This window comes from Scyliorhinus torazame, chromosome 10 (assembly GCF_047496885.1).
Source record: "Scyliorhinus torazame isolate Kashiwa2021f chromosome 10, sScyTor2.1, whole genome shotgun sequence".
Lineage (NCBI taxonomy): Eukaryota > Metazoa > Chordata > Chondrichthyes > Carcharhiniformes > Scyliorhinidae > Scyliorhinus > Scyliorhinus torazame.
Window position 1 is genome coordinate 200190350 of NC_092716.1, and position 27990 is coordinate 200218339.

General features: G+C 46.5%; 2 protein-coding genes across 5 annotated transcripts in view; one reads left to right on the plus strand and one right to left on the minus strand.

Annotated features, from left to right (window-relative positions):
• Nucleotides 1–15774, minus strand: part of immp1l (inner mitochondrial membrane peptidase subunit 1) — a 227115-nt gene extending 211341 nt beyond the window's left edge. For both annotated transcript variants that reach the window (XM_072466246.1, XM_072466247.1), the window contains exons 1-2: nt 15679–15774; nt 320–362 (exon numbers count right to left, since the gene is read on the minus strand). The gene's annotated coding sequence lies outside the window, so the exon portion shown is untranslated. The remainder of the gene's footprint in view (nt 1–319; nt 363–15678) is intronic.
• Nucleotides 15775–15900: 126 nt separating this feature from the next.
• The window catches only part of elp4 (elongator acetyltransferase complex subunit 4), a 500372-nt gene continuing 488282 nt past the window's right edge, over nt 15901–27990 (plus strand). For 2 of the 3 annotated variants that reach the window (XR_011933067.1, XM_072466249.1), the window contains exon 1: nt 15901–16089. Coding sequence is in view for 2 of the 3 variants with exons in the window: in XM_072466249.1 (XP_072322350.1) it covers nt 15954–16089 (136 nt within the window). In the remaining variant the exon portion in view is untranslated. The remainder of the gene's footprint in view (nt 16090–27990) is intronic. The other variant, XM_072466248.1, reaches the window with a different exon arrangement.

The window sequence follows — 27990 nt, forward strand, 5'->3', positions numbered from 1 at the left end:
TTCAGCTACTCACAGAGGACTAGACGCTTATCACTTATTAAAATTACTTATTTGTGATGATAAACCCATCTTTAGCTGCAGTAATAAAATTATCACTCTTACATACATCAAGGAATAGTTTTTAAATGAAAATCTATCCCATACTGATATTAATGTTATAATTTGAACTATTTGTCTGAGAAAATCCAAATGTGACATTTGGTTTCAGAACTGCAAACTGCCAATATTCTCCCATTTTCCATGTTCCAATCCAAAATTGTAAACAGTAACAATTGGCAACAGAAATAGTTAATTTTAAATAATAGCATATTCAACTTACCAGTTCTGTATTTCCCAGTTGTTTGATGTTAGAGGTTCAGTGGCTAATAACAACAAGATTAAAACAAATTAAATGCATGTTATTTTATATTCGTATGAAGTATTTCTGAATCATAGCAGTAAACCTCTGCAATATTCTCAAAACAAACTACGGATATTTCGGTTGCAATTTTTAATACATAAAAAAAATAAACTCAGTACACCAAGCACTGGAAAGGCTATGCAGTCCATCTTGATTATCAAAAAGTTAATCTCCATAGAATCATAGAATGCCTACAGTGCAGGAGACCATTCGGCTCATCGAGTCTGCACCGACCCGCTGAAAGAGCATTTAACCCAGGGCCACTCCGTGCCCAATCCCCATAACCCCACCTAATCTTTGGACATCAAGGGGCCAATCTGCACAGGTTTGGGCTGTGGAAGGAAACCAGAGCACCCAGAGGAAACCGACACAGACACGAGGAGAATGTGCAAATTCCACACAGGCAGTACCCAAAGGTCGGAATCAAACCCGGCTCTCTGGCGCTGAGGCAGCAATGCTAAACACTGTGTCATTGTGCCGCAACACCGTCTGAGGTGATCACATATTTGAGGCCTCTGTTGCAAATATACCATTGTGGGCACAAAACTATTTCCAAAACAAGCACAACAAAAATTCAAAGGAACAAATAATAATATAGCTTTCACTAGTAATAATTATCTGAACATAAACCGTTTGCACCAGCTACAACAACTTTTATTTTGTTTTGGTATAATAAAATGTCCCTAGGTACACCCTTAATGCAGTTACCTTCCTCAATGCAGTTACCTCTCAAAAGGTGCCACAACGGAGATGGAATGTGGATACTTAAAAAATAATTCTCAGGGTGTGGATGTAACTGGCAAAGTGGATTTTGTTGCTAGAGCTTGTGAAGGGCCTTTTATTTGAACAGCTGCAGTCCATGTAGTGAAGGTGCTCCACCAATGCAGTTATGTTGGGAGAGGGAGAGAACTTTCAGGATTTTGACCCAGCGACAATGAAATAAGGAAGATATATGACCTTTGATGGATGATGTATGGCTTGAAAGTGATGTTTCCAAGTGCCTGGTGCCCTTGCCCTTTGAGATAGTGGAGGTCATGGATCTTGGAAGAGCTGTTAAAGAAGCACTGGCAAGTTGTTGCATTTCATCCTGTAAATGGTACACATGGCAGTCACAGTGTAAGGGTAGTGGAGGGTGTGGTTATTTAAGGCGGCAGTTGGGCTGCTGATTATGTGGACTACTTTGCCCTGGATAGTGTTCAGCTGCTTTGGGTGTTGTTCCAGCCACACCAATACAGGCAAGGGGAGAGTATTTTATTATGCTTAAGGGTTGAAAGGCAGCCAAAAGCTCAAGCTTTAAAAAAAAAGATTCTGATACTAAGCACTCACTCTACTCCAAAATTATAATGCCGGTTACTTTGAAAAGTATTTAACCCTTCCTTTGTGACATGTGGTTTATTTTCACTTTTTGGCAAGTATAAAGAGAAACTAAACATTGAGGAAATCGAATGACAGCATAGTTAGATTACATTATTGTGCTGAAGCAGATCAGTTGTACCGGCCTCCCCGAACAGGCGCCGGAATGTTGTGACTAGGGGCTTTTCATAGTAACTTCATTGAAGCCTACTTGTGACAATAAGCAATTATTATATTATTATTCTTATGAGGTCTAAAAAAAAGTATATTTCAATGTAAACTCCACGACAAAAGTGTAAACTTTACAATTTGAATGTTGTAATGAGGTGCTAGTTATTGTAAATATCCTAATGTATGGTATTAAACATAAAATGGAAATATCAATATTTCAGAAGCTTTTAATAAAGTGGCCATATGCACAGATGCGGTCAGCAACCATCTTGTGGTTCACTTGAATATGGTCTCCTTCTACAGTCTTCTGTTGCCCTTTCTCTATTGGCATGTTCAAAGTTACAGCCCAAGCTTAAGATTTGCTCCAGCTGAGGTAAGTGGCCATTGCATCCCATCTATGATCTGGAACTGAAATCTTTCTTCCCGCCATCTTATTGGACTGTTGGACTAATTTGTCCTCTTGGTAGGAGACTTGTGCCATCATATAGCCTCAATCTTATTTTGGATGGCTTCATTTTCAGATCGCCATGTTGAGCTGCTTCACACAAATCTATGAAGGTCACTATGTTGCATGACACTCCCGTGTCTATCTGACACATCCTCTGCGGTCTTCATGGTAAGAGTCACAAACCATTTGCCATCAATAGACTTGACTGAACCAGCAACATTATATCACTTCTTGCAGTCAAAACACTGCTTTGCCCATGCTGGGTAGTCCTTCTTTTCTTGTGCATGCTAACCTCTGTGCTTTTTGCATCCTGCCCTTTGTCTGTGATTGCTCAGCTCTTTTGGCTTGGACTGCCTCTTAGCATAATGTATGCAGCGGTTTGCTCTGCCATACACGTTGTTTCACAGCTTCTGCATTTCGACACAAATCTATCACTTTCTTTAGTGTCAGTTTCTCATCTTAACAGTAGACATTTTCTCACCAAGGGGGTCTCTCATGCTTAAGGCCAATCTATCTTTAATCAGGTCGTTTTATAGTTGTGCAAATTCACCTGATTCTGCTAACTGCATTACTACTGTGACGTACTGTTCAATGGTCTTGTTTTCACTCTGAAATCTGGTGTTTAATACATAATGTTCATTTGTAACATTAAAGACCACTGTACATCTTCAGTGTTTCTGTAAGAGGTTTTTACTGAACGGGTCCCAAGATGTCTGCCTCCAGAGGCAGCCAAATGGCCTAGTCACATGACTATGGAAAGCAAGAGGTGTAAATTAGACTGGTGACATTTCAAAATCCAAACAGGTAAGTAATCGACGAAGGGATTTTTCTGCCTGGAGCGAAGCATGCAGTGAGCTCCCTGAGGGGTCAGTGTTCATGCCGTTGCTTTGACTCGGACAAAAGGGAGTACAATATTGACGCTTGTAAAACCTGGCAACATAATAAATAATGTGCAGGATCATAGCAGATTTCAAAAGGTTAGAGGTCACAGGACATGGGTGAAATGGAAAGATGCAACAGATAAATATGAAGTGACACACTTTGGTGAAACCATACAGTGAGGTGGCATATTCCAAATGGTACTATTTTATGGGAGTTGCAAGATAAAGAGATCTGGAAAGTGCATTTAGACATCCTTAAAGGATTGCAGAGAAAGTCCATAAGACAGTTAAGAAAATGCATGAGATAACTGGCATTGAATACAAAAACATGTTAGCCATGCTAAATCTATACTAATGAATGGTTAGGCCCCAGCTGGAATGTTGTATACAATACTGAACAGACTTTAGGGAGGATGGCAAGGTCTTAGAAAGAGTACAGAGAAGATTTATCATGTTAATCACAATCAGGGGCTACGGTGGAAGAATTAAGGTTCAAGCAGGTTTAATAGAAGACACTTCCTCATAACAACTAACCCACAAGAATCTGTCACCCCGAAGTATACCAACAATTTTGATGCTGTATTTATAGGATAATCAATGTCACATGTTTAACTAGCAATTCGCTGAACAAGATTGTTGCCATGCACAGTGATCAACAGTACATTGACGAATTCCCCTTTTTGTTTGAATTTTGAAAAGAAACAAAACATTTTTTTGAATCTAAACATAATTAAATGATTGCACATTTCTATGAATCCTTTAAATATGAAAAAATTGTATTACATACACAATACACCTTTACTCCCCCTTTACCTTAACATTACATAGAATCCCTATAGTACAGGAGGCCATTCGGCCCATCAAGTCTGCACCGACCCTCCAAAAGAGCACCTATCTAGGCCCACTCCCCTGTCCTATCCCCAGAATCCCATCTAACCTGTACATCTTTCGATACGAAGGGGCAATTTAGCATGGCCAATCCACCTAACCTGTACATCTTTGGACTGTTGGAGGAAACCGGAGCACCTGGAGGAAACCCACACAGACACAGGGAGAACATGCAATCTCCACACAGACAGCCACTGGAATTGAACCCGGGTCCCTGGTACTGTGAGGAGGCAGTGCTAGCCACTGTGCCACCATGCCCACCCCATTTTATGATTAACATGGATTACAAAGTACATTTTACTCTACAATGGTTTTAGTAACACAAATTCCGTTTTAAGCACACAAGATGATTGTGGCAAATACACTTCCACTCTGAACCCCAAGTGAATGTTTGTGCATGTCTCTTCAAAGTCCCGCCAAATGATGGTCACACAAGATCTTCCAAACCCCACTTCCAAAACACGCTTTAAAATCTTCTCTCAAGGGTACAGTGGCACAATGGTTAGCCCTGCTCCCTCACGGCGCCGAGGACCCGGGTTCGATTCCGGCCCTGGGTCACTGGCTGTGTAGCGTTTGCACATTCTCCCAGTGTCTGCATGGGTCCCACCCCCACAACCAAAGATGTACAGTGCAGATGGATTGGCCACGCTAAATTACCCCTTAATTGGAATTTTTTTTTTAAATCTAAAATCTTCTCAGGATTATGCTTCCCCTTAGCGGTTTGCTTTCCAAAAAATGGTCCAGAATTTACAAATAACTCTTTGAACCCAGGCTTCCGTTCCAGTTTTAACAGCAAATTCAATCCAGGATTTTACCCCACCCCCTTTTAGATTTCTATTGTCTTAAATGCTTTTATACAAACTCGAAGATCCAGTCACCAACATCCATAGTTATTTTAATTTGCATTCCACAGATAATATTAAAATTTCACAAACCCGAAAGTCACTTCAGATATCTTTCTGGCATCTCAGCCTGGTCGGTCGTTACTAAACAGTTTCTGTCTTAGTACTTTTAACCTCAGACCTCTTGGATACTTTTCTTTGCCTAATTTCCTTAACAAGCTGCTCTGCAGTGTTTTTTCAATCATTACTCCATGGTATGGCTTTTCTTCTAACAAACCCGAGAGGTGTTCCCTCTCAAGCCTTCTAAACCAACTGCTTCTCGCAGACTTTCTCGCTCTCTACCTATGTCCTACAGCAATCAAATTAGTGAAACTAAAACTGAAGCGCTTCTCCACCTTAAAAGGTCACAGTTGCTAAGCAACACCACATACCTCTGCTAGCCTATTTATTCTTTACACCATAGCCCCCTTTGAGCACGATAGAAACACATTTGGAACTCAACAAACTCCCACACATACAAACACCTTTGTCCAGCATGAATCTAACTGTAGGTTTTACCCTTTCAGGAACTAATACAAATCCCTTAAAACTACCTTTGTTTTCCTAACAGAAGCATTCAGTCTATTTTTCTCTTCACAGATGCTGGCTGGCCTGCACAGTGTTTCAGTATTTTCTGTTCTTATTTCAATCATACTTAAATTCACTTCCAATCTATACAACAACAACGACAACAAGTTGCATTTATGTAGATTCTTTAACGTATCAAAACATTCCAAGGCACTTGCCTCCCATCCATTGACTCCATCTACACCACCTGCTGCCTGGGGAAAGTGGGCAGCATAATCAAAGACCCCTTACACCCGGCCTACTCACTCTTCCAACTTCTCCCATCGGGCAGGTGCTACAAAAGTCTGAGAACACGCACGACAGACTCAAGAACAGCTTCTTCCCCACTGCTACCAGACACCTAAACGACCCTCTTATGGACTGACCTCATTAACACTACACCCTTGTATGCTTCACCCGATGCCGGTGTTTATGTAGTTACATTGTGTACCTTGTGTTGCCCTATTATGTATTTTCTTTTCATGTACTTAATGATCTGTTGAGCTGCTCGCAGAAAAATACTTTTCACTGTACCTTGGTACTGTGACAATAAACAAATCCGACAAGTACATTATGAAGCAAAACTTGACACTGAGCCGCACGGTGGAACAGTGGTTTGCACTGCTGCCTCACAGCGCCAGGGGCCTGGGTTCAATTCCGGCCTTGGGTGACTGTGTGTAGTTTGTACATTCTCCCAGTGTCTGCATGGGTTTCCTCTGTGCTCCTTTTTCCTCCCACAGACCAAAGATGTGCAAGTTAGGTGGATCAGCCATGCTAATTTGCCTTTAGTGTCCAAAGATGTGTAAGATAGGTTAAGGGGGTTATTGGGATAAAGCAGTGCTGTGGCTTTGGGTGGAATGCTCTTTTAGAGGGTCAGTGAAGACTGGACGGGCCAAATGGCCTCCTGTTATGGCAATAATAAGGCAAGAGGCCAAAAGGTTTGTCAAAGAAGTAACATCATCTTAAAGTGGGAAACTTCAGTAAAAGCAAAATAATGATGATAGAAATCTGAACTAAAAACATAAAGTGCTGGGAAAACTCAACAGGTCTGGTAGCATTTGTGGACAAAGAAACAGAGTTAATGTTTGGAGTCCAATCAGTTCCGCAGAAGAGTCATATTGAACGAAACGTTAACTCTAACTCTCCACAGATGCTACCAGGCCTGCTGCTATTTCCAGTACTTTCTGTTTTATTAAAGAGTGGTAGAGAATTGGACAGGTTTAGGGTGGGGACTCCAAGCCCATCCGCTGAAAGCTGCTCCACCATTAAAATCAGGAATACACAAGAGGCCAGAATTAGATGGTTACTGGTATCTCAGAGGGTTGAGAGGTTGGAGGAGATTTGAGAGACAGGGAGGGACGAGGACATGGACTGACTTGAAAAGGATGAGAATTTTGAAATCAAGGAATTGCTTGACTGCAATCCATTGAGCTCTAAAGCACAGGAGTAGTGAACAAACAGGACTTGGGGCGAGTAAGGCCATGGGCAGCAGTGTTTTGGATAACTTGCAGTTTAAAAAAGGCGTAGAAGGTGGGATGATAACCAGGAGCATATTAGAATAGTTAAAAAGCATGGATACGGGTTTCAATAGCAAAATAACAGACCGGGTCTGAGAAATTACAGAGGTGGAATTAGGTAATCTTGGTGATTGTACAATTTTGAAGTTGGAAGCTCAACTCAGGACAAACATTGCTACTTAAGCCTCAGACAGTTGCCACAATTTTAGTTTGAACATAGAACATAGAACATAGAAAATACAGCACAGAACAGGCCCTTCAGCCCACGATGTTGTGCCGAAACTTTGTCCTAGATTAATCATAGATTATCATTGAATTTACAGTGCAGAAGGAGGCCATTCGGCCCTTTGAGTCTGCACCAGCTCTTGGAAAGAGCACCCTACCCAAACTCAACACCTCCACCCAACACCAAGGGTAATTTGGACATTAAGGGCAATTTATCATTGGCCAATTCACCTAACCCGCACATCTTTGGACTGTGGGAGGAAACCGGAGCACCCGGAGGAAACCCACGCAGACACGGGGAGGACGTGCAGACTCCGCACAGACAATGACCCAAGCCGGAATCGAACCTGGGACCATGGATCTGTGAAGCAATTGTGCTATCCACAATGCTACCGTGCTGCCCTTAAGAACAAATAAATCTACACTATATCATTTTCCTGTAATCCATGTACCTATCCAACAGCTGCTTGAAGGTCCCTAATGTTTCCGACTCAACTACTTCCACAGGCAGTGCATTCCATGCCCCCACTACTCTCTGGGTAAAGAACCTACCTCTGATATCCCTCCTATATCTTCCACCTTTCACCTTAAATTTATGTCCCCTTGTAATGGTGTGTTCCACCTGTGGAAAAGTCTCTGGCTGTCTACTCTATCTATTCCCCTGATCATCTTATAAACCTCTATCAAGTCGCCCCTCATCCTTCTCCGCTCTAATGAGAAAAGGCCTAGCACCCTCAACCTTTCCTCGTAAGACCTACTCTCCATTCCATAATTTGCACTGAAGATAATGGCTTCAGCCTTTCCAAAGTTTCAGTGGCAGAAATGTCTCTTCATCCAATACTGGGTGTTCAATAAACAATCTGATGACAATGAAGGAATCAAGAGAGGTGGTGGTGAGGGTGCTGTCAGCGTTCATGCGAAAATTCACACTGATTTTGGATGCAGTTGCCAAGGGGCAGGATGGAGATGAGAAATAAAGTGGGATTGGCAAGCATAGGTCCTGGGACACTAGGAATATCAATGAAGGATGGACAAGGGAAACAACTGCAAAAGATTCTCTACCCCGAAGGAAAAAAAGTTTTTTTTTAAATCTCTTTATGTGATGTGGACATCATTGGCTGGGCCAGCATTTACTGCCCATCCCTAACTGCCCCTGAACCGAGTTGCTTGCTAGGCCATTTCAGAGGGCAGTTAAGAATTAACCACATTGCTATGGATCTGGAGTCTTGTGTAGGTTAGACCAGGTAAGGATAGTAGATTTCCTTCCCTACAGGACATTAGTGAACTAGACGGGTTTTTAACGACAAAATCGGCAATGGTTTCATGATCATTAGACTTTTAATTTCAAGTTTTAAAAAAAAAATTGACTTCAAACCTCAACATCTACCATGACGAGTTTAATAAGGACACAGGAGTCCAACACAAGTAAAAAAAGAACAATTTTTTATTTATAAACAGTATATTTACATTCCCTGGTAGACCCCTACTGGGTACTTCTCTGGTCGCTGCCTTACTGGCTGACCTTATATACTCTGGGTATTTGAGATCCCCCGCGGGGTAACTCATACTCTGCAAAGAGTACGGGGAAGACAAGCATAGACCTCGTGCAAGATATTACATTCTCCCCCGCAAATTCCGAAGACCCCCCTCGATGAATGATGAGATGGAGGAGGAGGAGGAGGAGCAGGTGAAGGACATCGGAGATTCTTCGGCTCCGTTAAGTCCTCATGGAGTTGATGCGCCGGATCAGTTGACGTATATTGCACCAGTGACCGCTGTCGGCTCCAGGAACAATATGGCAGCTGATCATCAGGAGGCAGCTGAACCACAGAAACGGCGACCGTGACCTCCGATGTCGGTGTCTCCATCTCAAGTTCTGATGAGACAACATTGGGCATGTTGACATCGAGAGAGATTGGAGGCATCACAGCAGGATGGATCGGCAATTGAGCCAGAGGATCCAGGGCAGGTTTCTTTCGAGACAGTTCACGATGGAGCAACTGTCTTGAGCGAATGTGATCCAGGTGTCATTAGTTTCCCCTGGACTCAAACTTGGTATGAGATTGGTCCCATTTAACAGATGACAATCCTAGAGAGACAGCGAGCAGCGTCGTTGAAGTTATGAACGGACACCGCGTCGAAAGGTGCAAAGCGGTGAAGAGGTCGACATCAAACTGGGCAACACCCTTTCGAATCTTGGTTACGACTCACCTTCGCACCGATGTCTGGCAGAATCAAACTCAGCTGTGTACAAAGTCCATGACCCATTAATATCTTAGCGGCAGCTACCCCAGTTACTGCGTGTGGCATGGTCCTGTATGAAAATAAAAATCTCACCAGTCTCATCGAACAGGATATCTTGTTTCTTGAGCCCCCATTTTACGGTCTGCACGGCCCTCTCTGCCAAACCATTGGGTGCCGGATGGCACGGGGTGGTGCGGACATGGCGAATCCAGTTGCTCTTCATAAAAGCGGCAAATCCTCACTCATGAAGGAGGGCCCGTTATCGGTCACGTGTACCTCTGGGATTCCGTGGGTGGAATAGGAAAAGCGCAGTTGCTCGATGGTGGACCAGTGATGCGTCGCTATCTTGTGGACCTCCAGCCAATTGAGTGGGCACCCACCAGGACAAGAAACATCGAACCCAAGAAGGGGCCAGTGAAAGGCATGCACACAGGCCCAAGGGCGCACCGAGCACTCCCAAGATGCAAGGGCACCACTGCAGGGATCTTCTGGTACTCCTGGGACATGGAGCACCCCTGAGCCATTGTTTCGATATCCATGTCCAGTCTCAGTCAGCAGATGCAGCTTCTCGGCAAGGTCTTCATTTTGGACACTCCAGAATGTCCGTTGTGAAGGTCCTTTAATACGGCAGCCTGTCCCTTCGTTGGAACAACCCTGGTGACCCACAGGAAGATGCCGACCTTCATGGTCAACTACGACAATTTTGAAGAGAAAGCCTCAACTCCCCTGGTAGTTACCGATGCTGCCCACTGCATAGCACCAGATGATGCACCTTGGCAAGTTAAGGGTTGATCTGCATCCAGTCACCAACACACGAGGCAGTGAAAGGTAGTGAGTCCATGAAATTCAGGACGACAATCACTTCATCCAGTGTAGGAGGATTTGCAGATTCAACCTGTAGGGGAAGACAGCTCAACGCATCAGCATGCACAATCTGGGACCCTGGGCGGTGTGCTAAAGAGTATTCGTAGGCAACCAATAAGAGAGCCCGGCGCTGAATCTTTGCATTCGCTATGGGCGGGATGGCCTTGTCCTCGCGGAAGAGGCCGAGTTGGTTTGAGATGATAAAAAAATGGCAGCCACAGAAGTATTGGTCAAATTGTTTAACGAAATATGACCACCAGACGCTCTTTTTCAATCTGGGCATACTTTCTTTCGGCCGCAGGTAGCGATCGTATGTTAACGGCTGTCGTCCATTCGATGGGACAAAAACTGCCCAATGCCATACAGCAAAGCATCATGTGACACACAATGGCTTTGAGGAGTCAAAATGTGTCAACACCCCTGAGAAAGATAACCGCTGCTTCACCTTGCTAAGCACCATATCCTGGGTCTTGCCCCAACTCCAAGGCTGATCCTTTTTCAAAAGCAAGAAGATAGTAGCCAAATTCGAAATGAAGCACGCATAATAATTCACTAATCCAAGGAAATAGCATTGTTCCATGGCTTACTGCAGAGCGGGACCATTCTGATTGTCCATACCTTCTCGGTAACCGGGTGCAGGCCATCTCGATCCACCCGATATCCCAGACATCTTCTTTCATGTGGAATACACATTTTGCGTGGCACAAGCGGATCCCATATTTATAAAACCTTCTCAACACCGCCTCAAGGTTCTGCAAATGTTAATGTTCCAAAGCCTCTGTAACTAACACGGCGTGAAAGTAAACCGCAACGTGCGGCAATCCATGCAAGATGTTCTCCACGGTGCGCTGGAAAACTGTGCACAGCGATGAGACTCCGAACGGAAGCCGGGTGTACTCAGATTTCCCTTTTGGTATTAATGGTGACATGCTTCCGTGAGGCTTTATCGAACTCCAGCTGTAGATAAGCGCTGTTCATTTCCAATTTCATTAATGTACTGCCACTGGTCAATGTTGCAGAAACATCCTCGATGCGAGGTAAAGGGCAACAGTCTAACTACAAAGCCATGTTCACTGTCAATTTATTGTCTCTGCAGGGGTGGACCATCTTATCCGGTTTCATTAAGGGCACCACTGGTGCCGCCCAAACGGCGAACTGCACTGGCCGAATGCCCAAACTTTCCAAACACTGAAGTTCGGTCTCAACTTTCTCCACTATAGTGCATGGAACCAAGCGGGCACAAAATTATCGGAGCTGGGCGACCAGGTCCACCTGGGCTATGGCCACATCACCTTTAATGGTTTGGTTCCCAAACCAAGCTGGAAAACCTCCAGCACTTTGCTCAGTACTGTACACAAACCACCAGAGCCCATTTCGAGGATTTGCTGCCAATCCAACTGCAGCTGGTGTAGCCAATCGCGGCACAACAGGCTAGGGCCATTTCCTTGCACAACAATGAGAGGAAGGCACACCGACTGACACACATAAACCACTGGAGTAAGGGTGGACTCCATGATATTCAGCCGTTCCCTTGTATGGGTGGCCAAACGAGCTGTCTTGTCGGCCAGAGACAAAGTATGCACTCCTTGTTTGATAAGGTCAAAAGTGCTCTGTGCCACTTCAGAAATGGCCACTCCCGTATCCAGCTCCACCTGGAGCATATAGCCAGATGACCATGAACTTGCATTGGAATGCAAATCGGAGCCACACGGGGTGCTGCCGAACAGTTCAACTGCATCTCAGCCTCATCCTCGGCCTCGTCTGGGTCAGCCAGATGCAAGACGCAGCCCTACCTAGACTGGGGCGCTGGACCTCCTGCTGCAGGCGGTTACGTCTAGACCCATGACAACAAGTAGCACATGGGCCAGACTCACCTTCAGCCAAGCCCAGGGATGTTACACGTCTTACATAGGATACATAGAATTTACAGTGCAGAAGGAGGCCATTCGGCACATCGAGTCAGCACCGCCCCTTGGAAAGAGCACCCCACGTAAGGTCAACACCGCCACCCTATCCCCATAACCCAGTAACCCCACCCAACACTAAGGGCAATTTTGGACACTAAGGGCAATTTATAATGGCCAATCCACCTAACCTGCACATCTTTGGACTGTGGGAGGAAACCGGAGCACCCGGAGGAAACCCACGCACACACGGGGAGGATGTGCAGACTCCGCACAGACAGTGACCCAAGCTGGAATCGAACCTGGGACCCTGGAGCTGTGAAGCAAATGTGCTATCCACAAGGCTACCATGCTGCCCTTGGCGGCAGACTCTTTGGGCAGCATGGTAGCATTGTGGTTAGCACAATTGCTTCACAGCTCCAGGGTCCCAGGTTCAATTCCCAGCTTGGGTCACTGTCTGTGCGGAGTCTGCATGTTCTCCCCATGTGTGCGTGGGTTTCCTCCGGGTGCTCTGATTTCTTCCCACAGTCCAAAGATGTGCAGGTTAGATGGATTGGCTATGCTAAATTGCCCTTAGTGTCCAAAATTGCTCTTAGTGTTGGGTGGGGTTACTGGGTTATGGGGATAGGGTGGAGGTGTGGGCTTGGATAGGGTGCTCTTTCCAAGAGCCGGTGCAGACTCGATGGGTCCAATGGCCTCCTTCTGCACTGTAAATTCTATGAAATGAAATCTATGAAGCCAGGGTCGGTCGGCTGGGGCCGCAGGCGGTGCCTCCATCCCCTTTATCTCTTGAATGCGCTTTCTTGGAATAGGAAAATCAAGCAGCGCCCGATGAAAAGTTATGGAAACATCACCCAAAAGGTTTTTCTGGGTTTCCATATTTGACACAGCAGACTAAGCAGTCGTGAGCATATCAGACAAAACAGTTCCATGCTCACAAAACCAGTCTGCGAACCCGGTGATGGACTCACGGGAGGATCTTTCCGCTGTATTAAACCGATATCTTTGAACGATTATCAACGAGATTGAGTTAAAGTGTTGAGCCACAAGTTTCACGAGCTGGTCGAATGTTTGCATATCCGGTGTTGCCAGGTATAAGGCACTCTGGATCACTCCGAAAATATGTGGTCCACAGGCTGTGAACAGTATGACGCCTGGTGCTCGTTCTCGGTGATATTGTTGGCCAGGAAGAAATAATGTATTTGTTCAGTGTATTAGTTCAAGTCTACACCAGTGTCAAATGTATCTAACCGCCCAAACAGATGTACGGTGAATCAAAGAAATCCAAACCTCGGTCCAGAAAATTGGGGAGGTGACTCAGCCGAATAGGTCGCAGCGTCGATAGCAAACCAGTTTACTCCTCGTCACCAGTTTGATAAGGACACGGGAATCCAAACCGAGTAAAAAATAAGGCAACATTTTATTTACAAACAGTATATTTACACTCCTACGGGGTTCTTCTCCAGTTGGTGCTTTACTGGCCAACTTTATATACTCTAGGTAATTGAAATACCTCACCTTTATCGGGGAGGTTCGTACTGTGCACGGGGAAGAGAAGCATTCCCACCTAGTAGGCACTGTGCAGAATGTTACAGTGAGAATGAAACCCTGGTTCCCAGAGCATTACCCTGGGTCTCTGGATTATTAATTCAGTGACAACATCACTCTGCCATTGCCTCCGCCCAAATTCAAAATGGTCACAAGTTCATAAGATATAGGAGCAGAACTAGGCCATTTGGCCCATCGGGTCTGCTCCACCATTTGATCATGGCTGATCTCATCCTGGCCTTAACTCTACCGTCCTACCCGTTGTCCATAACCCTTCAACCCATTACTAATTAAGAATCTGTCTAACTCCTCCTTCAACTTACTCCCTACCCAGCATCTACTGCACTCTGGGATAATGAATTCTAGATTCACAACCCTTTGGGAGAAGTAGTTTCTTCTCACCTGTTTTAAGTTTTCTACCTTTTATCCTAAGACTATGACCTCTTGTTCTAGACAAGAGGAAGCATCTGCTCCATGTCTATTCTATCCATTCCTTTTCTCATCATGTATACCTCAAGTTGATCTCCCCTGATTCTTCTAAACTCTAGTGTATAGGCCTAAACTGTTCAATCTCTCTTCATATGACAAGCTCCTCATAAGGCATAGGAGCAAATTTAGGCCATTTGGTCCATCGAGTCTACTCCGCCATTCAATCATAGCTGATATGTTTCTCAGCCCCATTCTCCTGCCTTCTCCCCATAACCCCTGATCTGCTTATTAATTAATCTCTGGAATCAACTTAGTGAACCTCCTATAAACTACCTACAATGCCATTACATCTTTCCTCAAATAAGGGGACCAAAACTGTGCACAACACTCCAGGCGTGGTCTTACCACTGCCTTGCATAGTTGCAACAACATTTCCTTATCTTTATACTCAGTTCCTTTAGCTACAAATGCTAATATTCCACTCACTTTCCTTATTATCTGATGAACCTGCATGCTAATTTTCTGTGACTCATTAACGAGGACCCCTCTATCCCTCAGCAACAGAGCATCCCAAAGTCTCTCCCCGTTTAGATAAGGTGCCTTTCCATTTTTCCGACAAAAATGCATGACCTCACACTTATCCACATTAAACGGAATCTACCACATATTGGCCCATTCTCCTAACATATCTATATGCATTTGTAAGGTTCTTATTTTCTCATTGCAACTGACTGTCCCACCTACTTTTGTGTCATCTGCAAATTTGGCTTTAAAAACTTCTATCCCTGCATCCAAGTCATTAATATAGATTGTAAATAACTGGGGCCCAAGGACCAAACCCTTTGGCACCCCACTAGTTACATTTTGCCATCCTGAAAAATACCCATTTATCCCCACACTCGGTCTTCTGTCCGTCAGCCAAGCTAATGAAATAGTGGAAATGACAAGAGTTCCACATTAAGGAATAGAATACCAATTCAGACAAGTTTGACTGGCACCCTTCATTTCCAAGTTATTTTTTTTTTCCTTTTGGATAAGATTAGATAAATAATAATAGAATCAGGTGGTTGCTTTTACTGTCGAAATACACTTAGTTAACCTTACACTCTTTACTGAACCTCAATCTCACTCCTACCATCCCCCAAGCATCCCCGGGTGCACTCTGGGTTTTGTAGTTTCCTCTGGCGACAGTCCAAGGAGCTCCTGCGAAATGGCGCATGCGCATTCCGGAAACAACCTCTGCTGACTTGGTAACCGTTTGGCAAACTTTGAGTTGCCGTATCTTTAACATCTAACTCTCGTGGGGGGGGGGGGGGGATGACGTCGGCTACTAAAATAAGTAAAGTACAAATCTGTACCTTTACTTCCTTACACGGAAGATAAACTCATCGTTTTGGCAATGTCAACCGTGCGCTCGCTCGCAGACATCGTTCGAACGCGGGAGCGGGCGGGCGGGCGGGGGGGGGGGGGGGGGGGGAAACCAATCAGAAAACAGCTATTATGCGTTTCCAGGCCATGACGGCTGAGTAACGCTATCCCTGATTGGATGACACTTCTCGGTGTTCACTTGGCACGCCCTGCGGCTCGTTTTGTCTTTTATCCATGGTGCAACACGGCCAACGGCCGTTGGAAGATGGCGGCGCGCGCGGGCACGAGTTTCCAGCGGAGGGCGCGGAACCAACGGGCAACGGCGCCCGGCACTCGGCCGTCGCTGCGCAACGGGCAGCTGCTGCTCTCGACTGGGGTGCCGTCCCTCGACTACATCATAGGTCAGTGTGCCTGGGCGCCAGCAAATTCACCAGGGCGAAGATGAACGGTGATTGTAAACACAAGAACCTTTTCCCCCTCGTTCTCACCTGATGGGCAGAAGCTGAGCAACTTCATTCGCAACATAACCGAGCAAGGCCATTCAGCCCATCTGAATGTATTCTCCTCTGCCACGGAGGGGTGCCAAATCTCCAAGAATTCAAGACTTGAAATTTTATAGCCCCTTTCACTGAGGCGAGACGTCTCAAAGTGTTCTACTTTTGAAGTGTAGTCAATCTAGTAGGAAATGCAGCAAGCAATTTGAGCTCAGCAAACACCCACACACAACAATGATATAACGTTAACCTAAATCTTCTATTTTGAGGGATAAATGTCAGCCTGGACACAACCCTTGGGAAAGGTGCCATGGAATCTTTTGTGCCCATTGAGAGGGTGTTGTGCCCATTCCTACTTTCTACAACTGAGTACCTTGCTTAGCCATTTCAGAGGGCAGTTAAGAGTCACATGTAGGCCAGATCAGGTAAAGATGGCATATTTCCTTCCCGAGTGCACATAGTGAACCTGATTTATTTTTTTTTACAAGTGGTCACTATTACTGAGACGAGCTTCTATTCCAGAATTTAATTTAAATTCCATCAGTTACCATGGTGGAACTTGAACCCTTCTCCTTGAAATATTAAAATTTTGGTAACTCCATGTTTCCCCCCCACCTCCCCCACATCTACATCTGCCACAGCTTACCCTCTGATTTTAGTTTCTCTGCTCTTTGGCCTTTCACACCTTTTATTCTTTATGGGGACTGCCATCAGCACTCTTTTCCCTTGGTTTCTGTGGCTATGACTCATCTTTCATTCTCTCACCTTACAGTATAAATATCTCCCACTTTCTATGCCTTTTAGCTTTGACAAAGGGTCATCTGGACTCGAAACGTGAGCTCTTTTCTCTCCTTGATGCTGCCAGACCTGCTGACATTTTCCATCATTTTCTCTTTTGGTCCCTGGAATATTAACCTGAGCCTCTGTTTTACTAGTCCAGTGGCATTACCACTGCACCACTGTCTCCCCTTGGATGACCAATCAGAACAAAGGCACCTCTGACAGTGCTGCAGTACTGCAGTGTGACCCTTAAATTTGTGTTCAAGTCTTGTATTTGGACTTCAACCCACAATTTCCTGACTGAGGCAAGAGTGCTATTATTGTAACGTTGTTTGGTGACTCACTAAGTGGTCTGGCGACTTGTGTGGTTGAATGTCAACCCTTTACTGTTAACATAATTTTTAAAAATAAATTTAGAGTACCCAATTCATTTTTTTCCAATTACGGGGCAATTTAGCGTAGCCAATCCTCCTACCATGCACATCTTTGGGTTGTGGGGCAAAATCCACGCAAACGCGGGAGAATGTGATCGAACCTGGGACGTCGGCGCCGTGAGGGTTAACACAATTATATACATATCTTCAAAGCATGCTGCTATCATTATGCCGACTTCTCTCAGACTCCTCCTACCACTCTGCCTCCTGTCTACTGTCATGTGTCTCTACATCATACTGTGGGCGGTACAGTTTTCCGGTGTCACTTTAACCCTTGCTGTGCAGAACAATTTACTACACCTACCCACAAGCCTTTAGCCAACATAGTAATAGTACAATCTTTCTTAATTTGCTACCCTTCAGCGGGAACGCAGAGGCAGCTGGAGGGTGAGTATTTAGGTAAACACTTACCTGCTCCCGTATTTTCGGTCCGTCTCTGCTGTTTTTTTTTAATTTTAGTGTTTAAGGCGGGAACAGGAAGTTCGACCCGCGGACTTCTGGGAAGTCCCTCACCAATAAATTCTGGTGGAGAGGAAACCTGAGACACTACACGTGTAGTGTCTCCCACCCGCCCTCCTCCTCTAACCTAATAATAAGACCCATTGGTGTGAGGTAAGTACCATATTTTATTATTATTATTTATTTTTAAAAAAATTTAATTTAGTTGTTAGCCAGATCTTGGTAGAAAGTTAGAGGGATGGCAGGGAAGGGAGTGCAATGTTCCTCCTGTAGGATGTTTGAGGTGAGGGATGCCGTTAGTGTCCCTACTGATTTTACCTGCAGGAAGTGCTGCCATCTCCAGCTCCTCCAAGACCGAGTTAGGGAACTGGAGCTGAAGTTGGAAGAACTTCGGATCATTCGGGAGGCAGAGGGGGTCATAGATAGCAGCTTTAGGGAATTAGTTACACCAAAGATTGGAGATAGATGGGTAACTGTAAGAGGGACTGGGAAGAAGCAGTCAGTGCAGGGATCCCCTGTGGTTGTTCCCCTGAGAAACAAGTATACCGCTTTGGATACTTGTGGGGGGGGGGGGGGACTTACCAGGGGTAAGCCATGGGGTACGGGCCTCTGGCACGGAGTCTGACCCTGTTGCTTAGAAGGGAAGGGGGGAGAGGAGCAGAGCATTAGTAATTGGGGACTTGATAGTCAGGGGCACAGATAGGAGATTTTGTGGGAGCGTGAGAGACTCACGTTTGGTATGTTACCTCCCAGGTGCAAGGGTACGTGATGTCTCGGATCGTGTTTTCCGGGTCCTTAAGGGGGAGGGGGAGCAGCCCCAAGTCGTGGTCCACATTGGCACTAACGACATAGGTAGGAAAGGGGACAAGGATGTCAGGCAGGCTTTCAGGGAGCTAGGATGGAAGCTCAGAACTAGAACAAACAGTTGTTATCTCTGGGTTGTTGCCCGTGCCACGTGATAGTGAGATGAGGAATAGGGAGAGAGAGCAATTAAACACGTGGCTACAGGGATGGTGCAGGCGGGAGGGATTCAGATTTCTGGATAACTGGGGCTCTTTCTGGGGAAGGTGGGACCTCTACAGACAGGATGGTCTACATCTGAACCTGAGGGCCACAAATATCCTGGGGGGGGAGATTTGTTAGTGCTCTTTGGGGGGGTTTAAACTAATGCAGCAGGGGCATGGGAACCTGGATTGTAGTTTTAGGGTAAGGGAGAATGAGAGTATAGAGGTCAGGAGCACAGATTTGACGTCGCAGGAGGGGGCCAGTGTTCAGGTAGGTGGTTTGAAGTGTGTCTATTTCAATGCCAGGAGTATACGAAATAAGGTAGGGGAACTGGCAGCATGGGTTGGTACCTGGGACTTCGATGTTGTGGCCATTTCGGAGACATGTATAGAGCAGGGACAGGAATGGATGTTGCAGGTTCCGGGGTTTGTGTTTTAGTAAGCTCAGAGAAGGAGGCAAAAGAGGGGGAGGTGTGGCGCTGCTAGTCAAGAGCAGTATTACGGTGGCGGAGAGGATGCTAGATGGGGACTCATCTTCTGAGGTAGTATGGGCTGAGGTTAGAAACAGGAAAGGAGAGGTCACCCTGTTGGGAGTTTTCTATAGGCCTCCAAATAGTTCGAGGGATGTAGAGGAAAGGATGGCGAGGATGATCCTGGATAAGAGCGAAAGTAACAGAGTAGTTATTATGGGAGACTTTAACTTTCCAAATATTGACTGGAAAAGATATAGTTTGAGTACATTAGATGGGTCGTTTTTTGTACAGTGTGTGCAGGAGGGTTTCCTGACACAATATGTTGACAGGCCAACAAGAGGCGAGGCCACGTTGGATTTGGTTTTGGGTAATGAACCAGGCCAGGTGTTGGATTTGGAGGTAGGAGAGCACTTTGGGGACAGTGACCACAATTCGGTGACATTTACGTTAATGATGGAAAGCGATAAGTATACACCGCAGGGCAAGAGTTATAGCTGTGCGAAGGGCGATTATGATGCCATTAGACGTGACTTGGGGGGGATAAGGTGGAGAAGTAGGCTGCAAGTGTTGGGCACACTGGATAAGTGGAGCTTGTTCAAGGATCAGCTACTGCGTGTTCTTGATAAGTATGTACCGGTCAGGCAGGGAGGAAGGCGTAGAGCGAGGGAACCGTGGTTTACCAAAGAAGTGGAATCTCTTGTTAAGAGGAAGAAGGAGGCCTATGTGAAGATGAGGTGTGAAGTTTCAGTTGGGGCGATGGATAGTTCCAAGGTAGCGAGGAAGGATCTAAAGAGAGAGCTAAGACGAGCAAGGAGGGGACATGAGAAGTATTTGGCAGGTAGGATCAAGAAAAACCCAAAAGCTTTCTATAGGCATGTCCGGAATAAGGGAATGACTAGGGAAAGAGTAGGACCAGTCAAGGACAGGGATGGGAAGTTGTGCGTGGAGTCTGAAGAGATAGGAGAAATACTAAATGAATATTTTTCGTCAGTATTCACTCTGGAAAAAGATAATGTTGTGGAGGAGAATGCTGAGACCCAGGCTATTAGAATAGATGGCATTGAGGTACGTAGGGAAGAGGTAATGGCAATTCTGGACAGGCTGAAAATAGATAAGTCCCCGGGGCCTGATGGGATTTATCCTAGGATTCTCTGGGAGGCCAGGGAAGCGATTGCTGGACCTTTGGCTTTGATTTTTATGTCATCATTGGCTACAGGAATAGTGCCAGAGGACTGGAGGATAGCAAATGTGGTCCCTTTGTTCAAAAAGAGGAGCAGAGACAACCCCGGCAACTATAGACCGGTGAGCCTCACGTCAGTAGTGGGTAAAGTCTTGGAGGGGATTATAAGAGACAAGATTTATAATCATCTAGATAGGAATAATATGATCAGGGATAGTCAGCATGGCTTTGTGAAGGGTAGGTCATGCCTCACAAACCTTATCGAGTTCTTTGAGAAGGTGACTGAACAGGTAGATGAGGGTAGAGCAGTTGATGTGGTGTATATGGATTTCAGTAAAGCGTTTGATAAGGTTCCCCACGGTAGGCTATTGCAGAAAATACAGAGGCTGGGGATTGAGGGAGATTTAGAGATGTGGATCAGAAATTGGCTAGCTGAAAGAAGACAGAGGGTGGTGGTTGATGGGAAATGTTCAGAATGGAGTTCAGTTACAAGTGGCGTCCCACAAGGATCTGTTCTGGGGCCGTTGCTGTTTGTCATTTTTATCAATGACCTAGAGGAAGGCGCAGAAGGGTGGGTGAGTAAATTTGCAGACGATACTAAAGTCGGTGGTGTTGTCGACAGTGTGGAAGGATGTAGCAGGTTACAGAGGGATATAGATAAGCTGCAGAGCTGGGCTGAGAGGTGGCAAATGGAGTTTAATGTAGAGAAGTGTGAGGTGATTCACTTTGGAAGGAATAACAGGAATGCTGAATATTTGGCTAATGGTAAAGTTCTTGGAAGTGTGGATGAGCAGAGGGATCTAGGTGTCCATGTACATAGATCCCTGAAAGTTGCCACCCAGGTTGATAGGGTTGTGAAGAAGGCCTATGGAGTGTTGGCCTTTATCGGTAGAGGGATTGAGTTCCGGAGTCAGGAGGTCATGTTGCAGCTGTACAAAACTCTGGTACGGCCGCATTTGGAGTATTGCGTACAGTTCTGGTCACCGCATTATAGGAAGGACGTGGAGGCTTTGGAGCGGGTGCAGAGGAGATTTACCAGGATGTTGCCTGGTATGGAGGGAAAATCTTATGAGGAAAGGCTGATGGACTTGAGGTTGTTTTCGTTGGAGAGAAGAAGGTTAAGAGGAGACTTAATAGAGGCATACAAAATGATCAGGGGGTTAGATAGGGTGGACAGTGAGAGCCTTCTCCCGCGGATGGAAATGGCTGGCACGAGGGGACATAGCTTTAAACTGAGGGGTAATAGATATAGGACAGAGATCAGAGGTAGGTTCTTTACGCAAAGAGTAGTGAGGCCGTGGAATGCCCTACCTGCAACAGTAGTGAACTCGCCAACATTGAGGGCATTTAAAAGTTTATTTGATAAACATATGGATGATAATGGCATAGTGTAGGTTAGATGGCTTTTGTTTCGGTGCAACATCGTGGGCCGAAGGGCCTGTACTGCGCTGTATCGTTCTATGTTCTCTCCTGCTAAATTCTCTGACGTTCTAAACTCAGACAGTCTGGAAGCTTTATGGCTTCTTCCAGAACTTGTTAACTTCCTATTGGTAGTTTCAGTTGCTTTGGGCTGACTTTGTTGGTTCAGAGTTTTAATTGTAGTACTCTGGTTTCAACATCTTGGTTCGCTTCTTGTACTCTTCTGTGTCATGTTTTCCTTGGTCAACAACCTGTTGTCTTTGATCAGATACCATTGGCTTGTCCTGTTCCTCTCAGAGGAAATGTTTGCTCTGTTTATTCAGAGAGTGGACTCAGGTTTTCTTTTTCCAAGGGATCTGCCATGTTCTTCTTGGACGTTGATGTATCAAGAATGGAACCTCATTTCCACTTGTCCATAATTTCAGCCAAATATTGGTTTACTCTTATTTTACAGTTCTTTTTCAACATTTTTTATCTTTTCATTCAGCTCCGTCACTACTTTGGTGAATTCAGTTTCTCAGTTATCTGCAGAATCCTACAAGATGAACAAATTCAACCAGGCATTCAGTTTCTTTCGGAGTCTTTCTTTCATGGCCACTGACTGCCCCTTAAGAGTTTTCCAATTGTCAGATTTGATTCTTAGAAGTTTCCTTTTTTGTGATAAAGTCTGGATTGCCTCTTCCATACTGCACATCCAATCTTTTGTGTTCTTCAGATTGGGCCGAAGTTCAAAAGTTTCAGTGCTCTTCTCACGATGGGAGTCTGGTGTTTCATCAGTTATGGTCGTTAATTCTGCATTCAACCAAATGTTTTTATTCCAGTCTGTCTGAATTTATAAGGTCAGAGAATTGAGGAGGAGGGAAGGGGTAGCGCATGAAGAAAGATTGTACTGTTTTTTTTTTTTTTTTAAACACATTTTATTCAAACTTTTATCAAAGTAGGTTACAGCAAATAAACACCCCGGGAAACATTCTTCCCAACAATCTACTATACAGTTTGTACAGATTTTTCTCCTTTTTCATCCTCCGCACCCCATTAACCACCCCCCTGCGACGAACAGCTCCTCAAATACGGTCACAAACATCCCCCACCTTTTCTCAAACTCCCCTGCTGAGCCCCTTAACTCATATTTTATCTTCTCTAACCGCAGGAAGTCCTACAGGTCACCCAACCATGCTGCTACCCCCGGTGGCGATGCTGACTGCCACTCCAGCAAAATTCATTGCCGTGCAATCAGAGAGGCGAAGGCCAAGACATCGGCCTTCCTCCTCTCCATGAGCGCCGGCTTCTCTGAAACCCCAAATATCACCACCAAAGGGTCCGGGTCCACTCCATCCTCCACTATCCTGGCTAAGACCGCGAACACTCCCGCCCAGAATCTTCCCAATTTTTCACGACCCCAAAACATGTACGCATGATTCGCTGGCCCCAGCCCACACCTCTCACACTCATCTGCTACCCCCTGAAAGAACCCACTCATTCTCGCCCGAGTCATATGCACCCTGTGCACCACCTTAAACTGTAACAGGCTCATCCTTGCACTGCACCCCTTGCTCGTCTCAGTTGGCGCACCGCCTTCCTGGTGGACAGTCGGTCGAAGCTCGCCTGTAGTTCCTCCCTCTTTTCCAGCTTCGCCGGGTCCGCATCCTCTGCATACCTCCTATCTACCTCCAACATCTCATCTATTACCCCCTGCCGCTCCAACCTCTCTTTATCCACCCTGGCCTTAAACAAAATTACCTCACCTCTCACCACTGCCTTTAGAGCCTCCCAGACGACTGCCTTCGACACCTCACCCGTACAATTGAAACCTATATATTCCTTAATTACCGTTTCAATTTTCTCACAGAACACTTGGTTCCCCAAAAGCCCCACATCCAGTTTCCACCCCGGTCTCTGCGCTGCCCCCTTCTCCAGCACCATATCCACCCAATGTGGAGCGTGATCTGACACTGCAATTGCAGAGTATTCCGACCCCTTGACTCCAGCCAGCAAAGCCTTCCCCACCACAAAAAAGTAGATCCGCAAGTATACCTTATGGACCGCTGAGAAAAACGAATACTCCCGTTCCCTTGGGTGCAGGAACCTCCAAGGATCCACCCCTCCCATTTCCACCATTAGCCCAGCCAGCGCCTTCGCCCCCCCCCCACTGATGGGACCAACGAGCGCGGCCGTGATCTGTCCAACCTTGGCTCCCGCACCAAGTTCCAGTCCCCCCCCTCACAATCAGCTCATGCGTGTCCAAGTCGGGAATAGCCCCAAACACCTTCCTCGCGAATCCCACATCGCCCCAATTGCTGACCAGCACCGCTACCCCTCGAGCCCTTCCATCAAATCCGGAGTGAAACACTTTGCTAGCCCAGCCCTTTTAAGTCTCACCTGGACCTTCACCCTCAAGTGAGTCTCCTGCAGCATTGCTACATCGGCTTTCAAACTTTTAAGATGTGCAAGCACTCTTGACTGGACCTCCTAGCCCCCTCACGTTCCACGTGATTGTCCTTACTGGGGGTCTCTTTCCCCCCCCCCCCTTTCTTATCCACCATCACCATACCACCGGGCCCTACCCCATAAGCCTGACCCGCCCCTGTCAATTGTTACCATCGAACCCCTTCCCAAGACCCCCCCGACAAAAACATCCCCCAACATCCATCCCTCCACCCCCTCTTGCTCGCCTCGTAGGCCCATTGAAGCCTGCTATCCAGGCTCCAACGTCCGCAGTCCTCTCACCTCACCCCCGTTCACTAACTGACTTTAGTTAGTTAGTGTGGGTGGCTCCCCCAAGACCTCTTGCCCCCTTCCACCCAGTCCAAGAGAAAGAAACACCAAAACAAACCCAACAACCCAACCCCTACAATTCACTAACATAACATTTAACCGTCGCAACACAGAACGCCATTAACTTGACCTCTGTAACAATGCAAAGAGAAGTAAATTTCAATACAAATCAGTAAAATGAAAGTTGGAACATTTGTACATTTTCCAGCCGCGCAAACACAGTCCACAGTCACTCTTCCAGTTCCGCTCTTCACGTCTGTCCCAAGCCTTCTGCCCTCACGAACGCCTCAGCCGCCTCCGCTGTCTCAAAATAAAGGTCTTTGGCGTTATATGTTACTCAACTTCGCCGGATACACCACACCAAATCGCACCCCCTTCTTGTACAAAGCCGCCTTCACTCGCCCAAACTCCGCTCGTCTTTTTGCCAACTCCACCGTCAAGTCCTGGTAGATCCGAACCGCAGTACCATCCCACAGCACCTCACGCTCCTGCTTCGCCCAGCTTAATACTTTCTCCTTCATGCAAAACTTATGGAAGCAGATAATTACTGCCCTTGGCCGCTCGTTCACTTTGGGCTTCGGCCTTAATGACCGACGAGCTCGGTCTAGCTCGTACAGGGTGGGGCTCTCGCCCTCCCCCATCAGCTCCGCCAACTTCTTAGCGAAGTATTGCGTTGGCCTTGGGCCCTCTCCCTTCGGGCAAGCCCACAATTCTCAAATTGTGCCGCCTTGAGCGGTTTTCCAAGTCTTCCAGCTTTGCTCGGAGTCCTCTGTTAACCTCCACCACCCTCCGCAGCTCGTCCCCCATCGAGGTGACCTGGTCGCTGTGTCGTGTCACGGCCTCCTCCACCTCCTTCATCTTCTCGCCCTGCTCTCTCACCTCGGCCGATGCCTTTGCCACCTCCACCCTCATCAGGCCGATTGCCTCCTCCACCAATGACCTCAACACGACCACCATCTCTTTCCTCAAGGCCTCCATGTGCCTCACCAAATGTTTTCCCAGCTCCACCGCCATCACCTCGGTCATCTTCTCCACCATAAATAGTGCGGCCCCGCCTTGCAGTTCAGCTTCCGCCATCCTGTCAACACTTTTGCTCGTCTTCTCCTTCGGCGGCGAACCCGCGTTTCCTCCTTTCTTCGACGCTGCTCTTCGCATCCTTTAGCGGCTTATTGTTTTTTATCTTCTTTCCTTTCTCCTCTCTCCCCCTTCACCCTCCTGCCCTTCATCAATCTGACATTCTTCTTTTTTGAAAAAAAAAGGGAGAGGAAAAAAAAACTTTCACCAAACTTCCTAAAATCTTCTTTCTTTCTCCTCTGCATTCACCTGGGACCAGGCTTCAACCTTCTTTCTTTTTCCTAGGTGGGAGCCATCCGACGTGGAGCACCCTCCCTACATGGTGCTCGGGCCTGCCGCCTCGGCCTCCTCGTAGCTCCGCCTCCGCTACTCTGACCTGCCGCGCCTGGCCTGGCGCCTCGGCCTCCTCGTAGCTCCGCCTCCGCTACTCTGACCTGCCGCGCCTGGCCTGGCGCCTCAGCCCCCCGCCGCCCGACACCCGCGCGGGGTTCTTCGCCGGTTTTTAAACCGGCCCCGCTGGCTGCTCGTGGCGGCCCCAAAGGCCGACGATAGTCAGGGGGTGCATGGAGACTCGGGGATTTCCCCGAAATCGCCGCGGGTCGCGGCCACTGGCGGGAGCTCTTGTTGTTGCGGCCGTCCTGCTCGCCCACGCCACCGGAAGTCGTGGTTCCATTGTTTAAAAAGGATCGAAGAAAATGCCAAACAATTTTGGCAAGTTAGTCTTGCGTTGGTGTTGGGCAAATTCGTAGAATGAATCTTGAGAGATGGGATTAACTGTCACATAGAAAGGCATGGACTAGTCAGGGATAGTCAGCATGGATTTGTTAAAGGAAGGTCTTGTCTCAGAAATTTTATTGAATTCTTTGATGAAGTGGCAAGAAGGGTTGATGAAGATAGTGCAGTGGATTTTGTGTACATGGATTATAGCAAGACGTTTGACAAGGTCTCTTGTGGTAGATTGGTCAAAAAGTAAACGCCCAAGGGATACTGGGCAAAGTAGCAAACTGATAAAAAGTTGACTTAGTAACGGGAAACAAAGGGTAATGGTCAATGGCTGCCCTTGCAAATGGAAAGTTGTTTAAGTGGTGTTCCACAGGGCTCAGTCTTGGGACCCTTACTGCTTGTGTTATATATTAATGATTTGGGAGGGGGGAGGGCACAATTGGAAATTTGCAGACATCACAAAGATATGCCGAGTGGTGGACAGTGTAGAGAATAATTATAATCTCCAAAATAATACAGGAGGAGTGGCGATATGGAGTTTAACACAGAGGTCATACAGTTTTTAAAATATATATTTTTTAATTCTCTTTTTTCACATTTTCTCCCAAAATTACACCAACAATAAACAATCAGTAACAAATGTAATGTCAATCCCCATATCAATAAGAACGATCCCATCCTCCCACCAAACCCCCAAACATTAGCATATGTTAACATAAACAAATGACAAAGAAGAATCAGGAATCACCCATAGTCACCATTAACACATACAGTCCCCCCCCTGCCCCAACCCTCCCAGCCCCCAACTCCCCTAATGTTCGATGTGATCCAATTCTCGAAAGTACATAATGAATAACGCCCATGAATTGTAGAATCACTCCATCCTTCCCCTCAGTTCAAATTTGCCCTTTTCAAGCATCAAGAATTTCAGCAGGTCCCCCCGCCATGCCAGGGCACAGGGTGGAGAGGTTGATCTCCACCCTAACAGGATCCGTCTTCGGGCGATCAACGAGACGAAGGCTACAACATCTACCTCCGTGCCTGTTTCCAACCCCGGCTGGTCCGTCACCCCAAATATGGCCTCCCGAGGGCCCGGGTCCAGTTTCACATGCACCACTTTAGAGATTACCCAAAGCACCTCCTTCCAGTAATCCACCAGCTTTGGCCAGGGTCAAAACATATGAACATTGTTTGCGGGGCCCCCCCCCCCCCCCCCGCAATGTTCACATACACTTCTATGTCCTCAAAGAGCCAGCTCATCCTCGCCCTTGTGAGGTGTGCTCTAATCACCACCTTCAGTTGTATCAGCCCCAACCTCGCACACGAGGTGGAGGCATTCACCCTCCGGAGCCTCACACCAGAACCCCTCCTCCATACTCTCTCCCAACTCTTCCTCCCACTTTGTCTTGATCCCTTCTAGTGGCGCCCTCTCCTCCAAAATATCCCCGTAAACTGCCGATACTACCCCCTTCTCCAGGCCCCCTGTC